The sequence below is a fragment of the Phocoena phocoena genome, chromosome 6, assembly GCF_963924675.1.
Source record: "Phocoena phocoena chromosome 6, mPhoPho1.1, whole genome shotgun sequence".
NCBI classification, from domain to species: Eukaryota; Metazoa; Chordata; class Mammalia; order Artiodactyla; family Phocoenidae; genus Phocoena; species Phocoena phocoena.
In genome coordinates this window covers 87,955,143-87,980,995 of record NC_089224.1, presented here as the reverse complement: position 1 = coordinate 87,980,995, position 25,853 = coordinate 87,955,143, and the positions used below count along the sequence as shown (strand labels likewise).

The 25,853-nt window shown below is 38.0% G+C and overlaps 1 protein-coding gene across 1 annotated transcript in view; it reads right to left on the bottom strand.

The window, feature by feature from the left end:
• SLC44A1 (solute carrier family 44 member 1) overlaps positions 1-18,944 on the bottom strand; it is a 120,288-nt gene extending 101,344 nt beyond the window's left edge. Inside the window, exons 1-2 of the mRNA XM_065879926.1 lie at positions 18,813-18,944; positions 2,547-2,636 (exon numbers count right to left, since the gene is read on the bottom strand). Of these exons, the coding sequence (XP_065735998.1) occupies positions 2,547-2,636; positions 18,813-18,944 (222 nt within the window). The remainder of the gene's footprint in view (positions 1-2,546; positions 2,637-18,812) is intronic.
• Between the last annotated feature and the right edge of the window lie 6,909 nt (positions 18,945-25,853).

Below are 25,853 nucleotides of genomic sequence, written 5' to 3'. Positions count from 1 at the left end.
TTTATGACGAGATGAACATGTATAAATAAAAAGATTTAATGGTGAAAATGAGTAAAAGATGACAAGATGTTAAAATATTTCAGAACTACAGAATAGATACCAAGGAGTGAGCAAAGAACTGCAAGTAAGGGCAGTGAGTAAAGATATAGTTTGAGTAATGGGCTGCAAAGATTGACTATAAAAGCAGAAGCAACTGGGCCACTAGCTGAAAAGAATATAGGCAGAAAGTTCCGGTTCCTATTCTATTTTTGCCTTTCATGGGCAGCAGTATATTCTTAGATAAGCTAATACTTAATCTCACTACACTTTGCCTGTAAACTGGGGATAAAACCCATTTCATAGTGTAACTGGGAGAATTTAGTGAGATAAATACATATATGAAAGCATCAAGCCCATGATAATCCTCAAAAAATATTTGTTGAATGTTTCTCTGAAAGGTACTATGGAATGAAATCCAAAGGCAAAAACAAAATACAACTTTTAAAAAACATACAAAACACATACTCAGAAGACCAAAAAAAAACTCTGGTCTATTGTTGTGCCAGTAAGGTGTGCAACAGAACTTTGAGATTTCTCCAGTTTCCACACAGCAAAATTTGATGTTAGCTCAGCTCCAAGATGGTAATCCATAAAAAGAATCATTCCAAAACAAATAATGCTATGCCTGCATTTAAAAGTACACACAGTGGGCCTTAATTACCATCACACTGAAATTAACATTATATTAATTACCATTGCATTACAACGTTTCAGTAAACAAATGGCTCCTTACTCTCTGGTCACTCCCAAATCAGCCTATTAACATTAATGACTGCACTTTCCTGAGCTATTTTAGCACAGAAAATCAAAAGCACCTAGGGTGGCAGGTACATATTTTTATAAACATAATTTTGAAAGGTCAGCTGCTATTTATCCCAGGGTGAAATTCGGGGGTGGGGAGAGGTTGTGGACTAGTTCTGTTAGCAAAGAATGTTCTCCACACTCTGATGCTGCATTTCAGTTGCTACTCCATTAAACTAAGTAGACTCTTGAATAACATCTTACAAGTCCTAAGTTAGGAAATGGGTATTTTGATGTTTTCTAAATATCCTAGATTTGATGAAACTGAGCTGTCTATTATCTTTAAAACTAACACTCTTTATTTTACTGGATTTATTATATCTCATCAGAGTTCACTGCTTTCTTTTCCTTGATTCAGAAGCTGGACTGGTGCCTACACTTATGCCCATTAGCCATGAATAGGGTTGTTCTGTGCTTCTTAAATGACATTTTCGAGGTGGGCAGCCACAAAGAGACACAAAATAGGATTACGTAAAAAGTAGTAGTAAATAAAAAATAACAAGATTCCTAAAAAAAAAAAAGAAAGGTATGGGAAAAAGGAGGTTAAATACACTCACACTTGAGTGAAAAAAAAAAAGGGTGCCTGAGGTAGCATGACTGTGTTTCCAGCTGCAAAGCCTAAGGAAAGAGAGAACAATACTGTCTGCATGATCCCCTGATGCCCTCGAGGGAGAGGAAACTAAGTGGCAGAAAAGAGCACTGGCCTGGAAGGTAAAGAGTCCTGGGCTCTGTTCCCAACTCTGCCATTCACTAAGAGTGTGGCCTTGGGATGTTCATTATCATCTCTGGGGTCTGATTTCTTAACGTATATAATGAGGGTGATGCACCAGATGAGGATTTCTAAGTGCTTGCTAGCTCGAAATACCGGCTAGCTCTAAAACAGCTGCTTTCTACCTTTTTTCCAGCCCAGCACACTGGTGGCAGTGACACTAAAGTCCCTGAACCCTGTGTGGAAACCCCTGCAGGGTAGAGCAGGGATGCAATCTGAGTAAGCACAGCCCCAGCACTTTGCACTCTGCTCCTCCATCCTCCACACCCACTGGAAAATCACCAGCTCCCGTGATCTCTGACTGAGAGATGCCATTTATTACAGTAGACACAGCAGGCAGCAGGAGCCTAGTATGGGTCGAAGGAGGAAGAAGCGGCAAGAAACCAGCCTCCTTCTAGGAAGAACTAAAAAATGTCAGAACCGGAAGCATTGTAGATATCATCTAGCAAAACCTCTAATTTTATACAAAAGAACACCAAGTCCCTGAAAGGAAACTGAATGGCACAAAAAATAACCATCAGGTTTGTGTGACTGGGTTGTATGAATACTCAGGACTTGACCCCATGACCATTGCTGTGCTCACCATCCCATCAAGATCATAGTTCACGGATATTTTGGTCAAATTACCTGGCTTTCTGAAATGGGCTAGTCAAAGAGATAGAGTTTCAATTATTCCTTAATTTTGACCACAGTTTTCATGCAAACCAAAAAAAAAAAAAAAAAAAAAGTCAAGGGGTACCAAATACCACTTAACTGTATGGGGAAAAATAACCCGCTTCAATGGTATCCTAGGACTTCCAGATGTAAGCAATTCAAGAGGGGTTATTTATTTACAGATATAAGTAAATAAATAAATAACAAGTTCCCTCTTTAAACTAACTCCCCGTCATCCCCTCGGATCATGAGTTCAGGTTCTGAGGATCTGTGAGTTTCTTACCATCCCAATGCAGAACAGGATAAAAAGCAGCAGCCACGGTATGTCTGTGCAACTACGGTCCTCCAGTGGCTTCCATTCTCGTTTGGAGCTCTAATTGAAAACACAAAGAGAGTGGTAAATGTGAATTTTAGTTAAAGTTAGGAAGGTGCAAACATGCCATCGATACCTAGATCCCTTCTTTTCCTGACAAATTCCTATTGAACCTTTGAGTTCAATAGGAACCTCAAATATTTGTCACCTTTCTGTGAATTTTACCCTAACACCCACCTCTCTTCCTGGCCAGGATTGATTCCAATGCTGTTTTGGTACCTCTATTAGAGCAGTTAGCATGCTGAATTATTATTGATTGAGCTGTGCCCCTAGCAGAGCATGAACTTTGCAAGGGAAGAGACCACTTCTCATTTCCCAGCGTCCAACGTGATGCTTGAGGGTTCATGGTATATACTTAGTAAGGGCTTTTTTAAATTAATAAACAAACAAATTCTTCCAACATCAATCTTGGTGGTAGCTTTTTCTTTGTGTGTCCAGATGCTAGACTTAAAAATGTAGAACGTGCTTTCTACATGTTCTCATCTAGGAAGGAAGCTGTTTAATTATGAATTCCTATTGAGGGGTAGACTCTTCTAAGTCTAATAAAATTCAGGAACAAAAAACTAAATTAAAACACTCTTACAGACAGATCTGGGCAACTCGTAAACCACCATCCACAGATTTTCATTCTGTTTTTAGAAAGTGTAAAGAGTTTTTAGATCAAACACAAAGATTCCCTAACTAAAAAGCTAAAGGCATTCTAAAAGTTAACTTGCAAAGTACTGATTGGAATTGAGTGCATTTTTTTTCATACAGCGATAGTCTTAGTTTCTCAAATCAGCTCACAAATTCCCTTTAACCAGAATGTAACTGAAATAACACTCTTGAGCTTTCTAATGAACAAAAATCCCTGAGTCTCACACCTTTTCCTGGAAACAGTAAGCAGAGAAGGGAGAGAGAAGGTAGCCTTGGGAAACTTATGGGAAAAGTTCCTGCAAAAAGAAGGCCAGGGCCTCCAGTGGCTTCCATGACAAGATCCAGGAAGCTATCCGGAGAAGGCCTGTCAGTAGGAAAGGACACCAGCACAAGGTGTGGTAAGGAGATAAGAGAGCTCTCTAGTATAATTAGTACATAGAGTTCAAGAGTGGGGACCCAGTTCTTAATCAGGTTTGCTTAGCTTTCTCTCCTTCTAAAACAGTTTTTAACTTTGACAACCTGATGAAAGCTACAGATTCTTTTCTTAGGAGATAAGCATATAGTTGCATAATTTTCTTAAAAGTTTAGGGAATTCAGACCCCAGGTTATGAAACCCAACTTTAAAATACCTGCGTATGGATACTGAGGGCAAAGCGCTGGAGCTACAACCACTCCTTCCTGACCCCTAAATGCTAACCAGACAAATGCCTTTCCCTTCTTTAGTGTCTTATACACTGTTAGTTTTTCACAAACAACAACAAAAACCACCACCCTTGATAGCTTGTTCCCAGACACCCACACAAGAAAACAAAAGAGCACTAGTTAGTCATGTTAAAAAACCTCACACCAAGACTCTAACTAGCATTAAAAACCAAGAGTGAGTAGGCAGTGTTTTCCAGAGGAATAAAACACTATGGCAACTGGATAAAGGACTCTGTCCTCTCCTTGGCTCTGTCATTAGTTAGCTACATGACTTTGGATAAAATGCTTCATCTCCCTGGGTGGCAGGAAGAAGTGAGATTAAATCTCTTAGGTTCCTTCCAACTCTAAAAATCTATGGTCAGGAATGCAGTTTTGTAAAAATTTGTGCAATGACAAAAAAAACTGCAAAAATAATTTGACATTATTCCCTGTGTTATTCAAATAAGAATGCACACATTGTGGTCTGTGTTTTGGAAGACAGTTGTTCATAGTATGAATAAAGAATGTTTCTTTGTATTAAATAATTTCAAGCTTGAATAATACCCATTATAGTAAAATTACTTACAAACACAGAATTTAGACACATCTTTGAAATTCATTACATTTACTCTAAGGTGATTTCTAGAGCAATGGCTACTTTATTTGTTTATCTTAACAAACAGTATGTATTAGGGGAAGGCAGGGGGGCGGGGGGCAAGTCTCAGACTGATTGAGCATTTTCTTTATCCACAACTATTTTCTTCGTATTTTTACTTCAGACCAACATTCAGCTTTTAATGCTTAAATTTTTACCTATAACATAAAGAAGGTAGAATTTCATTTTGACCAAAAAGACACAAAGATTCAATATCTCAACAGTCAACTTACTGTGGGCCACTTCTGGGCCAAATACATAGAAAACCTTTCACTGGGGATGAGAAGTGGAGAAGGGGTAGGGGTTACATATAAAACATAGTCAGAGTACAACACAGAGTAGAAGAATACAAAAAAAGGAGGTAGTCACCTCACTCAGATAAAGAAAGGCTTCTCCAGGAGGGGCAGCTTACCTCATAGGCTATTCTGAGGATTAAATGTGAGCATCTGTCACACAGTAAGCACTAATTCTTGGTTATAATTCTTATTTATCAATACTTACTTTTCAGTTAACCTTCTCGCTATTGTAAAAATATCCCTTTACCAGGTGGACCTTTCCACTAAAAGGACAGAAAGAATATTAAATTCACCTTTTCCTCTTCTATTACTAAAATTTTGACTCAATGGTGGCATCTTTCATTTTAGCTACTGTTTTTAATGCTTTCAGTTATTGATTACTATTAACTAGGCACTATACCCAAAGCTTTATACACATTACTTTCAAAATAGCTCTCTGATGTATGTATCATCCCTATTTCACAGCTAAGGAAACTCAGGCTCAAAAGTTAAGTAATCAGGGGCTTCCCTAGTGGCGCAGTGGTTGAGAGTCTGCCTGCTAATGCAGGGGACACGGGTTCGAGCCCTGGTCTGGAAAGATCCCACATGCCGCAGAGCAACTAGGCCCGTGAGCCACAACTACTGAGCCTGCGCGTCTGGAGCCTGTGCTCCGCAACAAGAGAGGCCGCGATAGTGAGAGGCCCGTCCACCGCAATGAAGAGTGGCCCCTGCTTGCCACAACTAGAGAAAGCCCTCGCACAGAAACGAAGACCCAACACAGCCAAAAATAAATAAATAAATTTTAAAAAGCAAAAAAAAAAAAAAAAAAAGTTAAGTAATCAGACCAAGGTTTCACAACTGTGCAACCAGGATTTCAACCCAGGTCTGTGGCCACAAAACCAAATCTGATGAAAATATCATTCATTTTGCACTAGTCAGTAAAGAGCAAAAACACCTCCATTAGTTTTTCCTCACACAGCAAAATTTGGGAGCCAACCCAATAATTTAAAATCCTATAGGCACAGCGAAAAAGAGAGATGTTTTATGAGCCATGAAATTTTTCAAGCAAGTCAGGAAACCCAACAGTTGAAAGAATTTAATGATTCTTTAACAGACTTAACCAAGTGGTAACTGGATTTAATGCTGTCTGTTTCTTCCAGTTAAAATCCACATAGACCTAGCAAAAGTAAAATGTTTTGCAAAAGCACTTTTTAAATGTGATTTTTATCCCTTTCTCAAATTCTACATGAGGTTAATAAAGGCTGTCAATCAATGTTAGGTCCCTTTCCATTCACAGAATCTTACAATTCAGGAACTAAATAGGACCAAAGTAATCATACAGTCTAAGCCTTTAAGTGACCTAGGGAAAGGAAAGGAAGGGACTTGCCTGACTTGCCCAAGATCAATTGTTTTGATCTTCAAAACAATTCTGTTAGTTGTTATTATATATTCCCAGTTTTGCTGCTCTGTTAAAGAGAAAACCAAGGTTCAAAGAAAATAAGTGGAAAATTCAGTACTGAAACCTGAGTCCCCAAACTCTAGCAGAGAGATGGAAACTATAAGAGAGAGTTAAGAAAATGCTAAAAATAAAAAACCATGGTAACAGAGATGAAGAATGCCTTTGTCTGGCTCATCAGTAGACTAGACACTGCCAAGGAAAGAATCGATAAATTCAAGGATAGGTCAATAGAAATTACCCAAAGTGAAACACAAAGAAAAAGAGAATGAAAATTAAAAACCCAGAACAGAACATCCAAGAACTACAGGATAATAGCAAATGGTCTAACATATATGTAATTGGAATCCCAAAAGAAGATTAAAGGGAGCATAGGGAATGAATAAAGAAATAATGACTGAGAATTTTCCAAAAATAACAAAAGAAATCAAAGCACAGATCCAAGAAGCTAAGAGAATCCCAAGCAGGATAAATACAACACACACATGCCTGCATACAAACACATCCTACACAAACTATATTCAAAATGTTGAAAACCAAATATAAAGACATCATCTTGATGGCAGCAAGAGGGAGGAAAAGGCACACTATAATCAGAGAAGCAACGATTACGCAAAGTTCTTATCAGAAACTATGCAAAGCAAAAAACCATGGAATGACATCTTTAAATTACTGAAAGAATTAAAAAGAAAAACAAAAACATTATTAACTCAGAATTCTATACCCAGAGAAAATGTCTCTCAGAAAAGAAGACTTTTTCAATGAAAACCTAAGAGAATTTATCAGAAGCAAACCTGAAGTACAAAAAATGTTAATGCTCTTCAGGCCAAAAGAATATGATACGACACAAACTTGGATATACACAAAGAAATAAAGACTTGTAAAATGAAGTTTTGAAATTTTCCATAATAATGTATTTTAAAAATAAGCGTGTGAATATATGTGTATAACAACATTCTCATTACAGTCTTCTTGCACACTCTACAAGATTAATAACCTAGAAAGCAGAATTACAATTTTTAACGCTAGTATTAGACCATAAAAAATAAATCTAAGTCAGACCACAGCTGATGTATGCCTTATGTTTGTATTATATTCATATCCTTAAAGTTAGGAACAATATTTAACATCTTCACATTCCTTCCTATATTTTCTACATCATAGATTAAAAAAAATTTTTTTTCCCATAGTATCTTACAGAAGTCATAGTACAGGCAACTATATATATCCTAGACTTCACATTCACTATGAACCCTAATAGCTAAAACCAAGGCCTTCTGGTGAATTTGATATGATAGGGGTGTGTATTTTTTTAGGAAATAAACCTAAAAAAGTTTTGTCTTAAATTTCCATGTTGGGAATTCCCAGGTGGCGCAGTGGTTGGGAATCGGCCTGCCAACGCAAGGGACACGGGTTCGGTCCCTGGTCCAGGAGGATCCCACATGCCGCGGAGCACCTGAGCCTGTGCGCCACAACTGCTGAGCCTGCGCTCTGGAGCCCGCGAGCCACGGCTGCTGAGCCCACATGCCACAACTACAGAAGGCCGGGCGCCTAGAGCCCGTGCTCCGCAATGGGGGTGGATGCTGCAATGGGAGGCCCACGCACCGCAGCTGGAGAAAGCCAGCGCAGCGGCAAGGACCCAACACAGCCCAAAATAAAATAATAAATAAATAAATAAAATTTAAAAATTTCCATGTTGTTCCTAATGAAGTCACAGTTGTTGAGTAACTGTTTTTTTAGATAATAGTCACACACAAAGATTTTGACAAGTGATATGTTACAATCAGTTAGTCAAATCAGGCATCACTGGAGGGCATCAGCAGTAATAGGGCTAGCAGGGTGGGCCAAGCCAGCGAACAAATCAGATAGGAAAAAGTCTGGCACATGTGAATCTAGTTCACAGAAGTAGGCAGGGCTGGTTGGATCAGGAAGATATAAAAGGATCAGAGAGGCAACAGCAACAATCCAGAGTTAAGACAGAAAGAGTCAGCTAGGTCTCAAATATGGAAACAAGTAGGGTCCAAAATCCAGGAAGTCAGAAGATCCAGGTGATACCTAATGGCAAAGATCAAATGCTCCCTGCCCTCTTTTTATGCTCTGCATACCGTCTATATGACTCTCTCCTAATTAAGGCAGATGTACAAAGATTCCCAAAAGATTCTTAACGTAATCTAGTAACAGTATTACCTGATGCTATGAGTCTTTCCTTGATACACCAGATTTTTGTAAACATGGTTCGAAAATAATGAAAAATGTGCTTAAAAAAATGGTATTGTCAGTTATACTAAGAAGTTACTTAATTTGTCAGGTAATACTCTTAAGCATTCTGTTGGTTTGTCAAATAAATACTGAGCACCACACAAAGAACCTGAGATCCAAAGCCATGTACGATAGCCCCTACACTTACGGAGCTCTAGTTTAGCGAGAGAGGCAAACTAAGGATTGATAATGTGAGTGATGTCAGAATAGAGATGTGTAAAAAGTACTGCAGGATTAGAGATAGGGAACCATTAAGCAAACATTTGCAAGATTTATTGAAATTACCTCATAAACTTCTGAAGCAAACACTAAAAAATGATCCTCTGTTGTCTAAAATACAATGTGTTTTTGTGTCCAAAACATACTAAAAATTCTTGCTACCTATCATGGGGAAATATTGACTGCCAAACAAGAACTATTCCACTCAGAAATGTTTAGTAGTAAACAAACAGAACATTAAGTTGGTTTAAAAAAACAAAAAACAGCCATTTTCCTCACTTTGTACCCATTAGATTTCTCTGTACTACATTTTATGGCTGCTCCAGTTAGAAAGGAGCCTTTCAGTTTTGGAGAAGAGAAAACATATCTTCCTTTGTTTTCTGGAACAATTAGTGCAGGGCTATATTTAACTAAGCTACTAGAATAATATTTTCATGTTGATGTCATTGGTGAGATTCCTACTAATACTGAGTTAAGTACTATCTTGTCGCATACATCCAGAGTTGCTATAAATTGGAATTTCTGATGGGCTAAAGAACTACAGGCTCCCTGTCATTTACCTAATAAACCTGTCTTTACCTAGTACCCTGTCCAGCGGCTCTACTTTAGTTTTCATTTCCCAGCTACTCCGTGGCACAACTAGAAAGCCTCTAAAGCAGTCACTGAATGCATCTCCAAGGTCACTACTACAGACATTCATGATCTAAGTACATATGTCGCAAGCATTGGGCTATCTGTGAGGACTTCATTTTGTTCATGCCCATCTGTTTTACACAAAAACCTCCAATATTCAAGACAAACAGTCATACACTCCAAATCTTCAAAGCTCCCTCCAAGGACATACTGGTTCACTAAATTCCACAAAATGCTTTTATTTGCGCAGAGTAGTAATAAAAGAATAAAAGAGCTGATGTGTATCATTTTTGCCACACTCTTGAAAAGAGTGAGCAGACCTGATGAAGTTGGGCAGCAATAAAACATGGAGGCTTTCAACTTTCTGTTCATAGCACCTGAAACTAAAATCTTGTAATAGGATTTTGAAAGACATTGCCTGTCCTTTGGGAAAGCTCTCTCAAGGATTTGGAGTGCATAACTCCTTACAGTTGCCACAAGTAGCCCATTTCATTTGCTAAGCTTGGCGATGGCAATTCATATTTGCAAGGCAAAAATAAGAGCTGTCATTTTAACAGGCAGTTAAAGGTAATAAGATACATTGAGTGGAAAGATACAGGCATCTGTGTCCAACTGCTTCTCTTAGTTCATGAACTCTATGCTAAATCACAAACATTCATCTATTTAAGGAAAAAGGGGGAAATGGCAACTAGAGCTGCTCTAAGTTATGTATTTACACAGTGACAGAAAGATCATGGGAGATATGTTGCCAATGACTTCATTCTTTCCCTGAATGCCCTAAAAAAAAATAACTGTGGGTCTGTTAGAGTTGTCCTTCTTCCATCAGACTTCTCAGGGGCTGTCTTTCTTGCACACAAGCACACGATAATTACTGGGCAGAGGCCACGTTCCTCCTGTCCTGCAACATAGCTAATAGCATCTTTTACCTCCATGACCAATAAAACATGATCAAAGTTTTACAGATAAGCCTTGTCTGTAATCCTCTAACAGTATTTCTAACTTGCCTTTCTTCTGAATCATCTGTAAGCAATGTTTTTAATTTAAAATTACTATTTGGTTTTATTCTAATTATACAGTTTTCATGGGCTTCATTCCCCCCCATCACATCCTACAAGTGTCAGAACATCTTCAGTACTTGGGGACACCAAGGGCAGACTGAAATGACCAGAATTGTACTTTGCACCTCCAACCTGCTACAGTACAGCCAGTTTCCATATAGCTAACGGATTTACTGACTTTTCTTGCTATACTGTAACCCTTTCTTTTAAAGCAGGAATTCATAGGTACTCAAAAGAGGACTGTCATTCCAATCTTGCTTCCTTTCCTTGATGGAATGGCTAAGAACTGACTTATGAAGACAATGATGACTTACGGAGAAGAAACATGAAGACTACACTGATCATATACATAGCTAAGAGGTGAGTGGAAATGAGTAAGTTTATGTCTTAAATCAAAATTAGATCTCATCTTTGCCAATGAAGAGTTTTTAGTCCATAGCAATTGTGCACAGAAATAAATATATGTTCAGTTCTGTGGCAGTGCCTAAGAACTCTCAAGGGAACAAATACTTATCACAGTTAAATAATTTACAAAAATATAGATTACATTCCTTTCGTGATCCTATAACACACTGTGTACACACCACCATCACCGTAATTATTATTTCACATTATAATTATTTGCTTCCCCAGTAGATTACGAACTTTTTGAGGGTAAGGATAATGTTTCTATTTTTTGTTTAAATCAGGGATCAGTAAGTACTTAATATTCTTCAAGTGAAAGCCTATTCCACATGAAAGTAGAATCTTACCCTAAGTGGCTGAACATATAATGGCCATTCTTCCTACCTTACTGCCTACTTCGGGCAGGGACTTGTTGGGTTTTATTCACTGCTATATCCCCAGTAGATGAACAGTGTCTAGCCCATAATAGGCTCTCAGCAAATTTATTTAATGGATGAATGAACAAGGTGAGGTCTTTCACCATTCAAGTAGCATAATGTTAGGGCAAACATCCTCACTGTCTCTCTGCATGAGACCATTTCCTTAAAAAGCATTCTATTGCATCACAGCCTGGCTCCTTTTCCCACAGATATTGTAAAGTATAACATTTCCCAAAGATGTTGGTCAGTAGGTTCTGTAAGAAAAATAAATTTCAGATTTAACTACGTTTTGGAAATGCTAGTTAATGAAATCTAGTCTTTTGAGCAGGACTTCTCTGAAACCTTACTGTGAGACTCTCCAAAATGTATCTGGTCACACTGACTGGGAGACGTGAATACAGACAGTGCCAACCTCTCTCAAAATACATTTCTGGAAACCAGAGCATAAGGGTTCATGGTTAGGATTGATGCTCCCACTGAAAAACACTTTCAGAAGTAAAGGCTGGTAGCACTGTTTAAGACTATGCTGAAACTCATAAAAAAGAATGAAACCTTGCCATTCGCAAAAACATGGATGGACGTGGAGGGTATTAATGCTAAGTGAAATAAATCAGACAGATACTGATATCACTTATATGTGGAATCTAAAAAAATACAACAAACTAGTAAATGTAACAAAAAAGAAGCAGACTCACAGATATAGAGAACAAACTAGTGGTTACCCGTGGGGAGAGGGATGGGGGAGGGGTAATATAGGGGTAGGGGATTAAGAGGAACCAACCATTAGGTATAAAATAAGCTACAAGTATATATTGTACAACACAGGGAATACAGCCAACATTTTACAATAACTATAAATGGAGTACAACCTTTAAAAATTGTGAATCACTATATTATACACCTGTAACTTATTTAATATTGTACATCAACTATACTTCAATTAAAAAAAAAACTATGCTGAAACTGAACACAATATACATTGGTTTGACACTTTGGAAAGTAATTTGGTGATACATTTAAAAAACCCAAAGAAATCATCTAAAACATTAAAATAGCTGCACGTGAGATGTCCAATATAGTGATATTATGAGAAAAAATTAGAAATTAACTATCTATAATAGAAAATAATTAAAAATGAGAATGGAATATTAAGCAATCATAAGGGTAATTATGAAGACTTTGCACAGTAACATATAAAATGATAATGATAAAAAGCTGTGTTCAAAAACATGGTATGAAATTATGCTATGCTCCGTTGACACAATTTATAAAATAGTATATGCAAATGTAAAAGCATTAGACGAGGATAGTGCAATTTTTAAATAGTTAGACTTATAATGCATTTTTCTCATTTTGATTTCTATTAATGCTATTTAATTATGGAAGAAATATCAAAAAAAGAGGAATATTAGCTCCCATTTCTTCAGATCATGCTTTTTCTACTTCCTCAGTATAGTGTCAGCTATAAATAGATGCACAATGAAAACTACCAGAATATATTCAGGTCATTCTATCTGACACTTATTGACAGGAGATCAGAACATTTCAAACTTCACTAGAAAGCCATATGCTGATAATCACCTAGGCAAGAGCAAGATTTCTCCTGAAAAATGCAGAACTGGCAACGTCAGAGAGGTAATACACTCTAATAAACATTAGAGAGGAAATCACCAGTGTAGTGGGAGGCAGGAACACATACCTGGGTGTGAATCATAGCTCCTCTTCCAAATAGGAGTATGATCAGCTGACACGATCTTCCCAATTCTAAGGTAAAGATGATTCTCCCTACACCATCCACTGCTGTTTTCAGGATTAAAGTAAAGCTGCTGGCTAGACCAGGTCCTAAACCATTTGTTAACATCCTTTCCCAAAGGGCTATGAGAAAAATCTCCCCAGGAATCATCTTAAAAAGTGAATTCTCGCAAAAAATCATCTCAAACATTTTAAAACTGCTCCCATATTGTATACATTCTAAAATGTGTGCTTGGAAAGTGAAAAATGTTGTAAAGGAAATACAACCGGGAGAAATTGAGTGCACAGTTTTATAGATAATCAAGGTAAACATAAGAAACAAATAGTAACTTTCAAATGATAACACAATAAGAGCGACTGAAATGACTTCTTATATCATAAATTTTTTAAGGGAAGTGAAGAAAACATCAATCCTAAAACCACAGTTAACCAAATTATAAAAAAAAAAAGTCCATTCATTCAATAAATAATTGTTCCACCTGAGAAGAACTAGGCTGGGACTCCGAGAGCCCATTAGTTTACTTTCACCTTTCTACTGTTCTCTTGCTAATTTACCTTCCTCATCTCTAGGTTTTACCTTGTCTCTCCTCCCTTCTATAAATAAACAATTCATTTGAGTTCACATGTGAGGGTTGCTGAAATGATAGACAAAAATGTATGTTTATTGAAGGCAGAAAAAGGTCATGGATCAACCTTAAGAAGATTACCAAAATAATCTGTTTCATCTGGAGTACTTAATGACTGTAACACTAAATGCAGACTATAGCTAGTATGAGTGAGCATAAGCCATGTGCCAGACACTTTATCCATATTAACTCATTTAATTTTCACAAGCCAGTAAGGTCGATCCTATTATATTATTCCCAGTTTTCTCCTGAAAAAACTAGACAAAGAGGGGTTAAGTAAATTGCCCAAGTCATACAGCCAATAAACACTAAAAAAGCAGGGATGTGAAGCAGGTAGTTGGGCCCTAAGGCCCATGATCACCCCACTCGGCCTTGCTTACTATGGTTAACATACCTTGTGTGGACATATGGAACAGATTTGTGGTTGCCAAGGGTGGGGAGGGGTGGAATGGACTGGGAGTTCGGGATTAGCAGATGCAAACTATTACATATAGAATGGATAAACAACAAGGTCCTACTGTATAGCACAGGGAACTATATTCAGTATCCTGTGATAAACCATAATGGAAAAGAATATAAAAAAGAATACGTATATGTATAACTGAGTCACTTTGCTGTACAGCAGAAATTAAGACAGCATTGTAAATTAACTACATGTTAATTTTAAAAATTAAAGATTTTTAAAAATTAAAAAAATACATATCCTGTATGGACACTGTGGATAGATGGGTATTGGAAGGGAGGAGGAAAAAGAGGAAAATGAGAGGCATAAGAATTACTGTTGACCCTTGAACAATGCAAAGGCTAGGGACACCCATACCCATGTAGTCAAAAATCTGCATATAAAAAAAAAATCTGCATATAATTTTATAGTCAGCCCCCCCATATCTGTGGTTACGTGGATCCATATTTGAGGTTATGTGGATCCCTATCCGAGGTTCTGTATCTGAGACTTCAACCACCCACGGATCATGTAGAACTGTGGTATTTACCGTTGAAAAAAATCTGCAAATAAGTGGACCCACACAGCTCAAACCCATGTTGTTTCAAGGGTCAAATGCACAGCAAAAATACTATAGTAAATTCTGTGGCTTATTTTATCTAAACTGATGTTTTGCATGGTTAATATTTCTTCTTACAGGAGAATTATAGGACATAACCAAGAATAAGATATTATTAACATATTTTGTATTTTGATTTCAAAAATAATTTCCAAATGTCCAAATATTACTGTTGATATTTGAAGAAAACACCTGCAGTGGTGTTTAACCGGTGGAAACAAACTGTTGTTTCCTCCTAGCCTTCTGTAACTTCCATCTATATTTTGCATAACACTTGTTTGGATTTCAAGAGTAATAGTACTTAAAATGCTACTTTGCTATTAGGAAAGCACATACAAATGCCCATCAACTGATGAACAGATACATACAATGTGGTAGATCCATAGCATGGAATATACATCTTGGAATAAAAAGGAATGAAGTAGTGATACAATACTACAACATGGATGAACCTTGAAAACTTTATAAGTGAAAGAAGCCAAACTGGACATATTATATAATTCTATTTATATGAAATGTCCAGAATAGGTAAATCTGTAGAAACAGAAAATAGATTAGTGTTTGCCTAGGATTGGATGGGAGTTAAGGGGAAATGGGGAATGACTGCTAATGGCTATGGGGTTTCTTTGGGGGATGATGAAAATGTTCTAAAATTGACTGTAGTCATGATCAAACCTCGGTGAACATACTCAAAACCATTGAATAGTACACTTTAGATGGGTAAATTGTATGGTATATGAATTACATCAATAAAGTTATTATATGTATAAGAAAAATCATGTGAAAAGGGGGTCATTCTGGCCACTCACATATGGAGTTCTACTGATTTCATTATAGACTCCATACGAACACTTTTAATACAGTTCCATTAGGTAGACAAGATAAAAGCAGAACAATTTAACTAAGGTAAAGAGTTGGGTAACAGTGAAATCTGATGAAAGCAAACATTTTTCTGAGAAATCAGAAGTTACAAGAATTACTAGATAAAGTGCTGATTTTCATGTAATAGTTCAATTCCTCTGTAGGTAGCATAAGGGGAAAAGAGAAACAAGGTTGCAGAAACCTGAAATAAAAGGTAAAATAGACCAAGTAGAGAGAGAAAAGTCATCTTTTGAAGAGACCAAAGAACACACACACCAAGGCAAAAACTAGACTGTGGTATAAACACAGCTACAGAAAGAACGTACTTGTCAGAAGAAAGAGACCAGACAGGGAAGGTACACACACAGCTACTATTTATTTAGCACCTCTTAGGTGCCACAATCTGTAATTGGCCAGTTACACTGAGAAATAACGGTCTAAAAGATACACTTTGACACTGCTCTTCCAAACTGTCTTGGGGAAGGGGTACCAGGGCAGCAGACTCTAGAATGCTGAATAGACAATTCAGGATACTAAGCTGCTGTGCCGTGAGTCATCCAGCCTACTCCCCTTCATCTGATTCCATGACGTTAGGCAACCTTCTCACTGTCCTCTGGCTTCCCACAAGTTGACAGGCAGTGTGCATAACATAACTACAGAGCTATAGAAAATAAAGCAGTGGAGCAATAGAGGTTATTGTATATGCAGAGAGTCTGGAAGAATATATATAGACTAAGCTGTGAACAACTGTTATCTCATGAGGTGGGGTCAGAAAGGACTCTCTACTTTTACATGTTCATTGGATTTTTTAATAACCACACTACTTTTCTATTAGGAATAAATATGATATTTCTTAAATAATAATTTGGCTTTACCTTAATACTAGCTAAGCTGACAAAAATCTTCTGGTTTGTATGTCAGTTTAATAAATTAGCCTCCTGAGTCGATCCACGTGTCTTAAGACTTTGGTTTACATGAATCTACTATTAACGAAAGCATTTACTCTTAACATACTAGCAAAATCAAGTTTCTGAACCTCCAAAGCCTCAGCGCTTGGTGAATTCTAAAAACAATACTTGGCCAAGCTTCCAGGTTCAGCCTGGTAAAACGTGAACCACACCAAGGACCCTGCATTCAAATTCTATAAGCAGAAAATATTAAAGAGCTATAATTTAGAAGCCTTCTAGAGAATGTTTCCCAGCATTTCAGCATAATTTACAAATAGGCAGCTCCTTGAACTGCAGAGTGGCCTTAGCCAACTAACTTTGAAAGAAAAGAGGCTGGTTCTATCCTACCACCAACCAACACCCTCTCCCTGTGCATGAATAGATCAGAATCATGAAGAAAGCCCTAGGAGCATGAGTCCTAGGTTTAGCCTGGCCCTAGACTTTGGATCCTAAATCCAGCTACATTCCCATCCCCAGCCGGGGGTTTAAAATTAAAGGTCGGAGTACCCTGTAGTAGTAGCCACTGGATGGTGCCAATATTTCATCATCAGATAACCAGCTGGCCCTCAGCCACCCGAAAGTATGGCCAATTGGTTATCTCCAAATGACTACTGGGTCTATTAATGCTATGCTGTCACGAAGCCCCCAAATCCTACTTCTAGGTAAATCCAGCTACTCAAAATCAAGATTATCAGTTATTTAAGTCTGAAATGGAAAAGAACAATACAAGGGAATCAAGCATTAAATTAACTGTTGGATTAGAAAACTATTGCAGTCCCTTCCAATCCTGAGATACAATGGTTTCACAATCAGCAAAGGTTCCCAGGAGAAGCAGAATTAATGAAAACCAGTTAAAGACCTAAAGTGATTAAAGAAAACTCACACAAAGACTAGAAACCGCCAAATAAGTGAGGAGGAACACGGAATCATCAAATTAATAGCCCTATAAATGACAGATACTAAACTTGCTGTTTAAAAAAAAAAATCAACCAAGAATAATGAATGTTAATGGACCAACCTTGAATAAATAAATGCTCTGAAAACATGAGCATCTGTAAATCTCCATGCCCAATGAGTCATTAAAATATCCCATTCAGAAGAAACCATTTTTGTCTACCTCCAAAGCCAAGTCTCAAGCTCAGGCAGATGTCATTTATATCTTAACTGGTTTGTATCCAGTTCTGGCAAACTATCTTTCCCATCAGTCAGTCCTCTATGTGGTTGTTAAAGCTACTTTTCTCTTAAGATTAATTATTTATTAACCCCTTAAGAGTAACTACTTTTTTTTCCTCTCTCTCCACACCTTTATTCCCATCTCTATGTCAATTGGTTCTTTCTGTACTGCCCAAAACAATGATTCTCAATCACAGGCTTCAAACAACTATACAACTTCTAACAACACTGCTCCCATCTTCAGTAGATATCCACTTCTCTGAAATCCAGTTAAATCCTGCTTCTTTACACAAAGTCGACCTTATAATAAACCAATCTTCTATTAGAACTACAGATATGATCACAAAGAAACAACCTATTCTAAGACGGTACATTTAAGACTGGGTTACAAAATGACCAGCTAGTAATCCATTGTGGAATAAAAGTGCAAGCCCCTGATAGAATCCCTCCATCCAACATGAGATAGGACTCCAAGGCTCCACACTTTGCCGCTTCCAATCCTGACAATACCATGGCTCCTTGGCCACAATGAGACCCATCTGTGGCCTGCTGGTGTACTATAAATATCACTTAGGTCACCTTATCACTGTCTAGACACAAGCTTTTGTGCTTTCACTTATGAAAACTGTCATAGTAATTGAACAGTATCAAAGGGAGAAGAAAAAACAGAGATGAGAATATAAATATGCAGAGACAGAAAAACACATGCACCACTGCCAAGAATATCATGGGCTTTAGAAGGAGAAGAAATCAAGGGGAAAACACCTTCTGCTCTACTCCAACTCTTCTTTTTCTGCTTAGCGTTTGGCTAGTAACACCTCTCCCCTTAGTCCTCCGCCATTGTATGATTTGGCCCCAAAGGGGCTACTTCTAGAATAGGTCCCAAGCACCCCACCGGGATCTTTCCACCCCAGAGATCCTTTGCAGGTCCAGCACCCCGTGCTGGTGCAAGTCCAGCTCAAGAAACCCTCCACGGTCCAATACAGTGGATGTTTATTCCCAACTGTCTCTATTGTGTGCTTCCTGGGGAAGGCAGCTTCAAGCAGAAATGTGCTCTGGCCCGGGGTTGATCTCCAGGTGGTTTCTCAGCATGCTCTGGCACATCTGTGTATAGGCTGCTGCAGCTGGCGTGCACCAGCTCCCGAGCACCAGCAAAGCACATCTCTTCCCAACTCCTGCTCACTGACTTCATGTTGGTAGCCTGGTGGGAGTATTTATACGGTGGAAATCAGCAAATGTGACAAATCTGGGCATTTTCTTTCTTCCCTTGCAGAACTGATTGTTAAACATTAACCAGTACACCACTACTTGTGCCTCAGTTTGTCATCTAATTTGAGTTTTTCTTTTATATAGAAATAAGTTTTTGCATAGCCAAATAAATTTGACTTTGGACCTTTTCTCACTGCTTTTAAACTCTTCAATTATTTGATAAATACTGTTTTCTTCTACTTGTTTATGGTTTCATGAAATTAACTTTGATGTATGAGTTATCCAAAACCTTTTAACTAAATATCATAGCTAATCAATCGTTGATTCAAAATGGCTCCTTTAACAAATAATAAATTCTTGTTTACACTACGGTCTTACATTTACACTCTTCCATTGACCTATTTTGCTCTTGTGTCAACAACTAAACAATAGTAGCTAACATTTTTTGAGTACTTCCACGTACCAGAATTTGCTCAGTTCTTTAATTACATTATCTCATTTAATCGCACACTTTACAGGTGAGGAAACTCACGTCTGGAGAGATTAAGTCACTGAGCTATGGTCACATGTCTGTAAGCTGCAAACCTAAAATCCAAATACTTTCCCTCCAACACCTAAACTCACTGCCACTCTGCTAAACTGTAACACATTACTGATTGCTACAGCGTTTTTATCTGATATTGGTCTCTTCTTTATGTTTACTGCTTTGCCAAGCCCCTCTAAAAATATATGTATTTTTAACCCAGACCATGTTAACTTTATAAATTAATTGGGAAAAAAATGACATCATGTTAATATTCCATTTTTTGCCTCCAGGAACAAAGTGCATTCCTCCAGTTCAAGTTTTATCTTATAAATCTCAAGAAAAGTTTTATAGTTTTCTTCATTTTGATCACACATATTTCTTATTAGGATTATTTCAAAGTATTTTGTATTGGTTGTTACTAAGGTGAATGGGATATTTTGCCCATTATATGTTTCCAACTGGTTATTGTTGACACTTGGGAAAGCTACTGGTTTTTGTATACTTACCAAATATAGCTCTTACTAATAATTTTTAGTTGATTTTCTTGGTTTTTGTATGTTGTCTCCTTTCTGATCATTATACTTATTTTTGTTTTGTGGTTTATTGCATCAGTCAGAACTTCTAGAACAATGCTAATAGTGATAGAAGACTTGCTTATGTGCTCCGAAAGTAAAGAGAAAATACTCCAGTGTGTCACTGTCAAGTATAATATTGGCTGTTGGTTCAAGGCAGTGGATCTTATTAAAGATGTAGTTTTTACCTTCTAGCTTTAAAACAGCTTTATAAAGGAGGAGACTTTGAACTTTCACATGTGTTTTGAGTATACCACTGAGATAATTTTAGGGTTTTTCTTACCAACTTCCTATTTGAAACAGAAAAATTCTAGACTATCCAATAGGGAGGTAGGTCTGAGTTTGGTCCTGGTGTGTATGTCAGCTAAAAGGCATCCTAGGTCCGTAGTACGGTCTGTTCTGCAAAAAATGTGTTTCTTTGACATGCATTACCTCACACACAACAGGCAAATAGATGAATGATGTCAGTATAATGGAGAAGTCACTTTGGCTCAGGTGCAATTTTCCCCAGCACGTTAATGTTTCCAAGTAGTGAGAATCAAGTTTCCTCATGATTATTAAGAGAAAGCTTTAGCAATATAAGACCTTCAGCAGGGGAAAAAAGCTAAAAAAATCTACAGAAGTGACTTACTTTTAAATGATGGCTGATTTAGTGGCTTCGAAAAAACCATTACACTTTCCTTCTTTTAAGCTACCTGTCAAAGGTGCAAATGCAGCTGAAAAAGCTGCAGAGACATTGCTCCCTGTATTAAAACAATGGATTAATTAAGAAGGCTCTGTCCTGGACCAGACATTTAATTCTGATGAAAAGGTCTCTGATAGAAGGAAATATCCTATAAGACCTACTTCTCAAAGAAGAGAGCATTAAGCTCCAGGGTTGAAGGCTACAAGATTTTTCTGACTGTGATACCGGATGCGAACACCAGTAAACTGTGCTGGGCTTTTTGTTTGTTTGTTTCCCTTTGTACTTCTTTTAGGACTATACTTGGTTACAAAATTCCTTAGTTTTAAGTGTTCTGTCCCAACTCTCTTTCTCCATCACCCCTGTTGTTTTTAGCACCTGAATTTGCACAACATGAGTTTATTTTATTTTTAAATTGTTGTTGAGGTTTTCTCGTATTTTCCAGGTCCGCCTGTATGGGGTGGCAGAGAAACATCTGCATTCCTCCTAGAACCATCGGGTCTAATGCAACCTGCTTATCACAGTGCAGCCCACTGGAGATTTTTTTTTTTTTAACCCAGGCAGCTAACGGACACGAAGTACCTGCCATCAAGGAATCTAAGATAATTGAGTTAAATATTAAAAAGTTTAAATCATTTTTCATAGATGGAGTACCTGCAGTGAAGAGAGGGGGTGTGCAAATTTTTGAAGTATATTCACGTGAAGAGCCTGGCCACACTCGGGCTCCACTGTCTCATTTATAATACACATCTGTCACCAAACTCCTGATATTCTCCTGCACAACCTGCTCCACCAACAGCCTTCCCCTTCTCTGTAAACAATAATTCCACCTTCTCAGGCGTTCAGACTAAAAGCCTTATTATGGCCTTTCTTCCTCACGCCATGTGCCCCATTCATCACGAAATGCTGCTGTCTCAACCTTCCAACCACGTCCAGAATCTGACCATGTGTCCTCGCTTCTCTACGGCTACCACCACTATCTCTCACCTGAGTCACTGCAATAGATTTCTCTTTGCTTCTATCCTTGTCCCCTCAACACCAGTTTCAATAAGATGAAGCCCTTTTCCTCAGAAAGCCAGATCACGTTACTCCTCTGCTCAAAAGCCCGCAATGTCTTCCAACCTCACTCAGATCAAAAGCCAAAGATTCTATAGTGGCCTACAAGACCCAACTCGCTCTGGCACCAACCACCTCTGACCTGTTCCCTTCCCTCCACACACTGCTCCAACCACTCTGGCCTTGTAGCCTCTCCAGCCTCTCAGGCCTGCTTCCATCTCCTGACTTATGCACTTGCTGTTCCCTCTGCCTAGAATGCTCCTCTCCTGGGTAATCAAGGTGGCTTGCCCCCTCACTTCCTTTAGGTTTTTGCTCAAACATCATCACCACAGAGAGGCTTTTCTTGACCACCATATTGTAAATTGCAAATACACACACACTCCCTATCCCCCTTCCCTAACTTACTTTTCTCCATAGCAGAATGCACCTTCATCTGCTAAACTATGTATTTTACTTATTTCTGTACCTGCCCTGTCCACTAGAAAAGAAGCTTGATGTTCTCTGCGGCATCCCCAGTACCTAGAATAGTTCTCACTCAATAACTACTTGCGAAGTGACTGAATAAGGTTCACTGCATGGTGCGATGAAGGAGGTGACAAAGATGGCTCCAGGTTATGGCCTTCACCATCACAAATTCAAGGAATACTTGGAAGAAGGTGAGCAGTTCACAGAAATTTATTTTAATGCAGTCATATGGCTAGGTTGTGAAAACTTGTTTAAGAGATTTACTGAGCCCCTTCCTCAGATCAAGGACACTTGAAAGGGTTTTGAGTGGTTCGACTTGTCAGACACCCCAGCGACTCACAAGATTGTTCTTCTGTAATGTGGCAAGACTTCTGAACACAGCAAATCTGAGACTGCAGGGGGAAAAAAAAAACCCAGAAGCACTGCTGACATGACCAAGGAAATACGAGCATTCTGACTAAAACTGGACATGTGAATCAAGCAGCTGGAGAATGCATTCACTGTCCACAGCAGATCAGCCCCACACTCAACGAAATCATTGCATTTAAAAAGTAAAGAATCTTATAAATCAATTTCAAAAGAAATTCACACATTTTAAAAAGAAATCAGGCTGTCAGTATCTGCGGTTGCCTTTGAAGGTCATCCCTTGGGGATAGGCTGGAATCATCACGCATTTGTCCCACTGGCATGGCTCACATTTTCATGAACAAAATGCAAGAGCTGAAAGCAAAATCCGACCAACAAAAAGTCAATATTCATGACATTCTGAAGATGAATTCGCAAAGCTTAGAACGATCCTAAAACTTCTCACATGAGCTCAACTCGGTTTTCTATCCCTGATGCTGTGAAAACCTATTCTTTTTCATGAAAGTGTTGAAATCAACCCTGGAGCTACCATCTGTGATGTAAACCTAGAGTCATAATATATTGAAATATGCCTCACTATCCACCTAGAGTTGCAGAATATGGTTGTTTCTTAAGCGTCACTTTCCTCTTATAAGATCAAGAACACTATACGAGTAGCTCCAGGCCTGTAACTGCACTTTTGGGATTAACACGTTTATTCAATTGTTTTTCAAACTGACTTTGATTAATTTTTAAATCATATTATAGATCTGTTTTATTTCATTACTGTTAAGAATTTAAACTTCACATGGGCCCACACATGTATGGATTTCAAATTATGTAATTCATTACTTTAAAAACATAGGCACTTACTTTTCAGTACTTTTCAGTAGGGACAAGGGAATGAAATATAAGGACTGCCTGAGAAACTGTCAAGAGACTGAAGGAGTTAACTAAGGAAACATGATGGCTAAATGCAATATGGGATCTGGAATTAAATCCTAGGATAGAAAAAAAAAAAAGGACAATTGTGGAAAAATTAGGAGAACCTGAATAAAGGCTGTAGTTTAGTTAGTGGTATTGTACCAATGTTAATTTCTTAGTTCTGATAAATGTACTATATCATGTAAGATGTTAACATTAGGAGAAGCTGGATGAAGGGAATACAGGAACATTTCATACTCTTTGCAACTCTTCTGTAAATCTAAAATTATTTCAAGGGAGTTCCCTGGTGGCCTAGTGGTTAGGATTCTGTGCTTTCACTACTGTGGTCCGGGTTCAATCCCTGGTCGGGGAATAGAGACTGAGATCCTGCAAGCCATGTGGTGTGGCCATAAATAAATAAATAAAATTACTTCAAAATTAAAATTAATTCTAGATTTAAAAACTCTAGAAACACAACAAAAATTTTTAGCCATTTTAGGGTGATCTATTAAAAAAAAAAGCCAGTGCCACAAAAATGGTTTCATTTAGTTATTGATACAGAATCAAGGAAAGTTACAGAAATCTGGAATTTCAGCTACTCTCAATATGCAAGTTGCCAAAAACAGATTTGACAACAACAAAAAGTCTTCCATTGCTCTGTCACAACAAAATATAAAAGACACATAAAAGAAAACCACCTCAAAATAACAAAAATGATCACATTTATATAGACTTGAAGTGACAACGAAGATTAGAATAAACCATTATTTCAACTAACGTGGGATATGAAGGGCATTGTAAATTTGTAAGGGAACTAAAGCATATAGTGGTTGTTTCTATGTGCTGGAATTATAAAGGATTATCTTATCCTTTAAGCTTTTCTTTACAATGGCCGTATAAAGATTTAAAATCTGGGCTTCCCTGGTGGCGCAGTGGATGACAGTCCGCCTGCCGATGCAGGGGACACGGGTTCGTGCCCCGGTCTGGGAAGATCCCACATGCCGCGGAGCGGCTGGGCCTGTGAGCCATGGCCATTGAGCCTGCACGTCCGGAGCCTGTGCTCTGCAACGGGAGAGGCCACAACAGTGAGAGGCCCACGTACCGCAAAAAAAAAAAAAAAAAAAGACTTAAAATCTGAACAATAAGCATAATACATTTTGGTAGTAGTCCACGTGATACTGAGATAAAATAACAGGAAGCTATTTCTAAGCCTGCGAGCTCTCACACTCTTGCTCCGCTTTTGTCCCCTCTCACCTGCAATGGTTTAGACTCTGACCAGTTCTCCCCTTGTCTACTGCATCAACAGTCTCCCTACACTCCTCCACTGCACTTCAGTCTATTTTTCCATTCTTATTAAGCTATCTTCCTAAAATTCAGGTTACAACACATCACTTCTCTGTCGAAACAAAACCACAGAAACTCTAATGGCTCTACCTATTGACTAAAGAAGAAAAAACCCTTCCACAAACTCAATAACCATCATCAAGCTTCCTCCAAGCCTCTGTTCATGCCCTTCTCATTAATAAAATTACCTACTTTAACTAACATTTGCTGAGTGCTTATTTTATGCTAAGCAAAATGCTAAGAGATTTACATGTCATTTTTTCCCTATAGTCTTCTCACCAACCCCTACGGGTAAGTGCTACTACTAAATGAAAAAAAGTCAGAGCTTTAGTTAATTTTCCTAAGGTTACCTGGCTAGTAGGTGGTGGTGTAAGAACTTGGACCCCAATCTCTAAGCTTCAAAGTCCAAACTCTGAACACAATCTTCTTGCCAACTTCTATCATTCCATCAAGTCCCAGAACAAATGCTAACTTCTACTACCATCCCTAATTCCTCCAGGTGGAAGTCATAAGCTTTTCCATGGACCCACACGCCTGTTTCATTTCCTTTTATAGATCTTATTTCATCCTGCCTTATATGTAGGAAACAATATACATGTCTAAATTACCCATTAGATTCAAGAGCTTTGAGAACAGGAACAGCTAAATTATTATCCTTCACAACTTGGACTCATGATAATGCCATGGGGTAGCAGAACTGAGTAAATGTCTATCAAAGAAGGAAATCGTGTTCAGAGAAACTCAGACTTCTACTTAATTCTCCTAGTTGTTCACATACACACACGTTTGAACTATAGACACCAAGAATTTCACAGAATACAAAGAACACAGATTTTGAAGCTCGACAAACCTGTTTACAAATCCTGGCTCTACTAAAAAGAAACTACTATCTGACCTTGGGGGCACTTCACTTAACCAATGTGTCCTTAATTCCTCATCTATAACACTGAGACTAATGATAATATGTGTAAAACACAT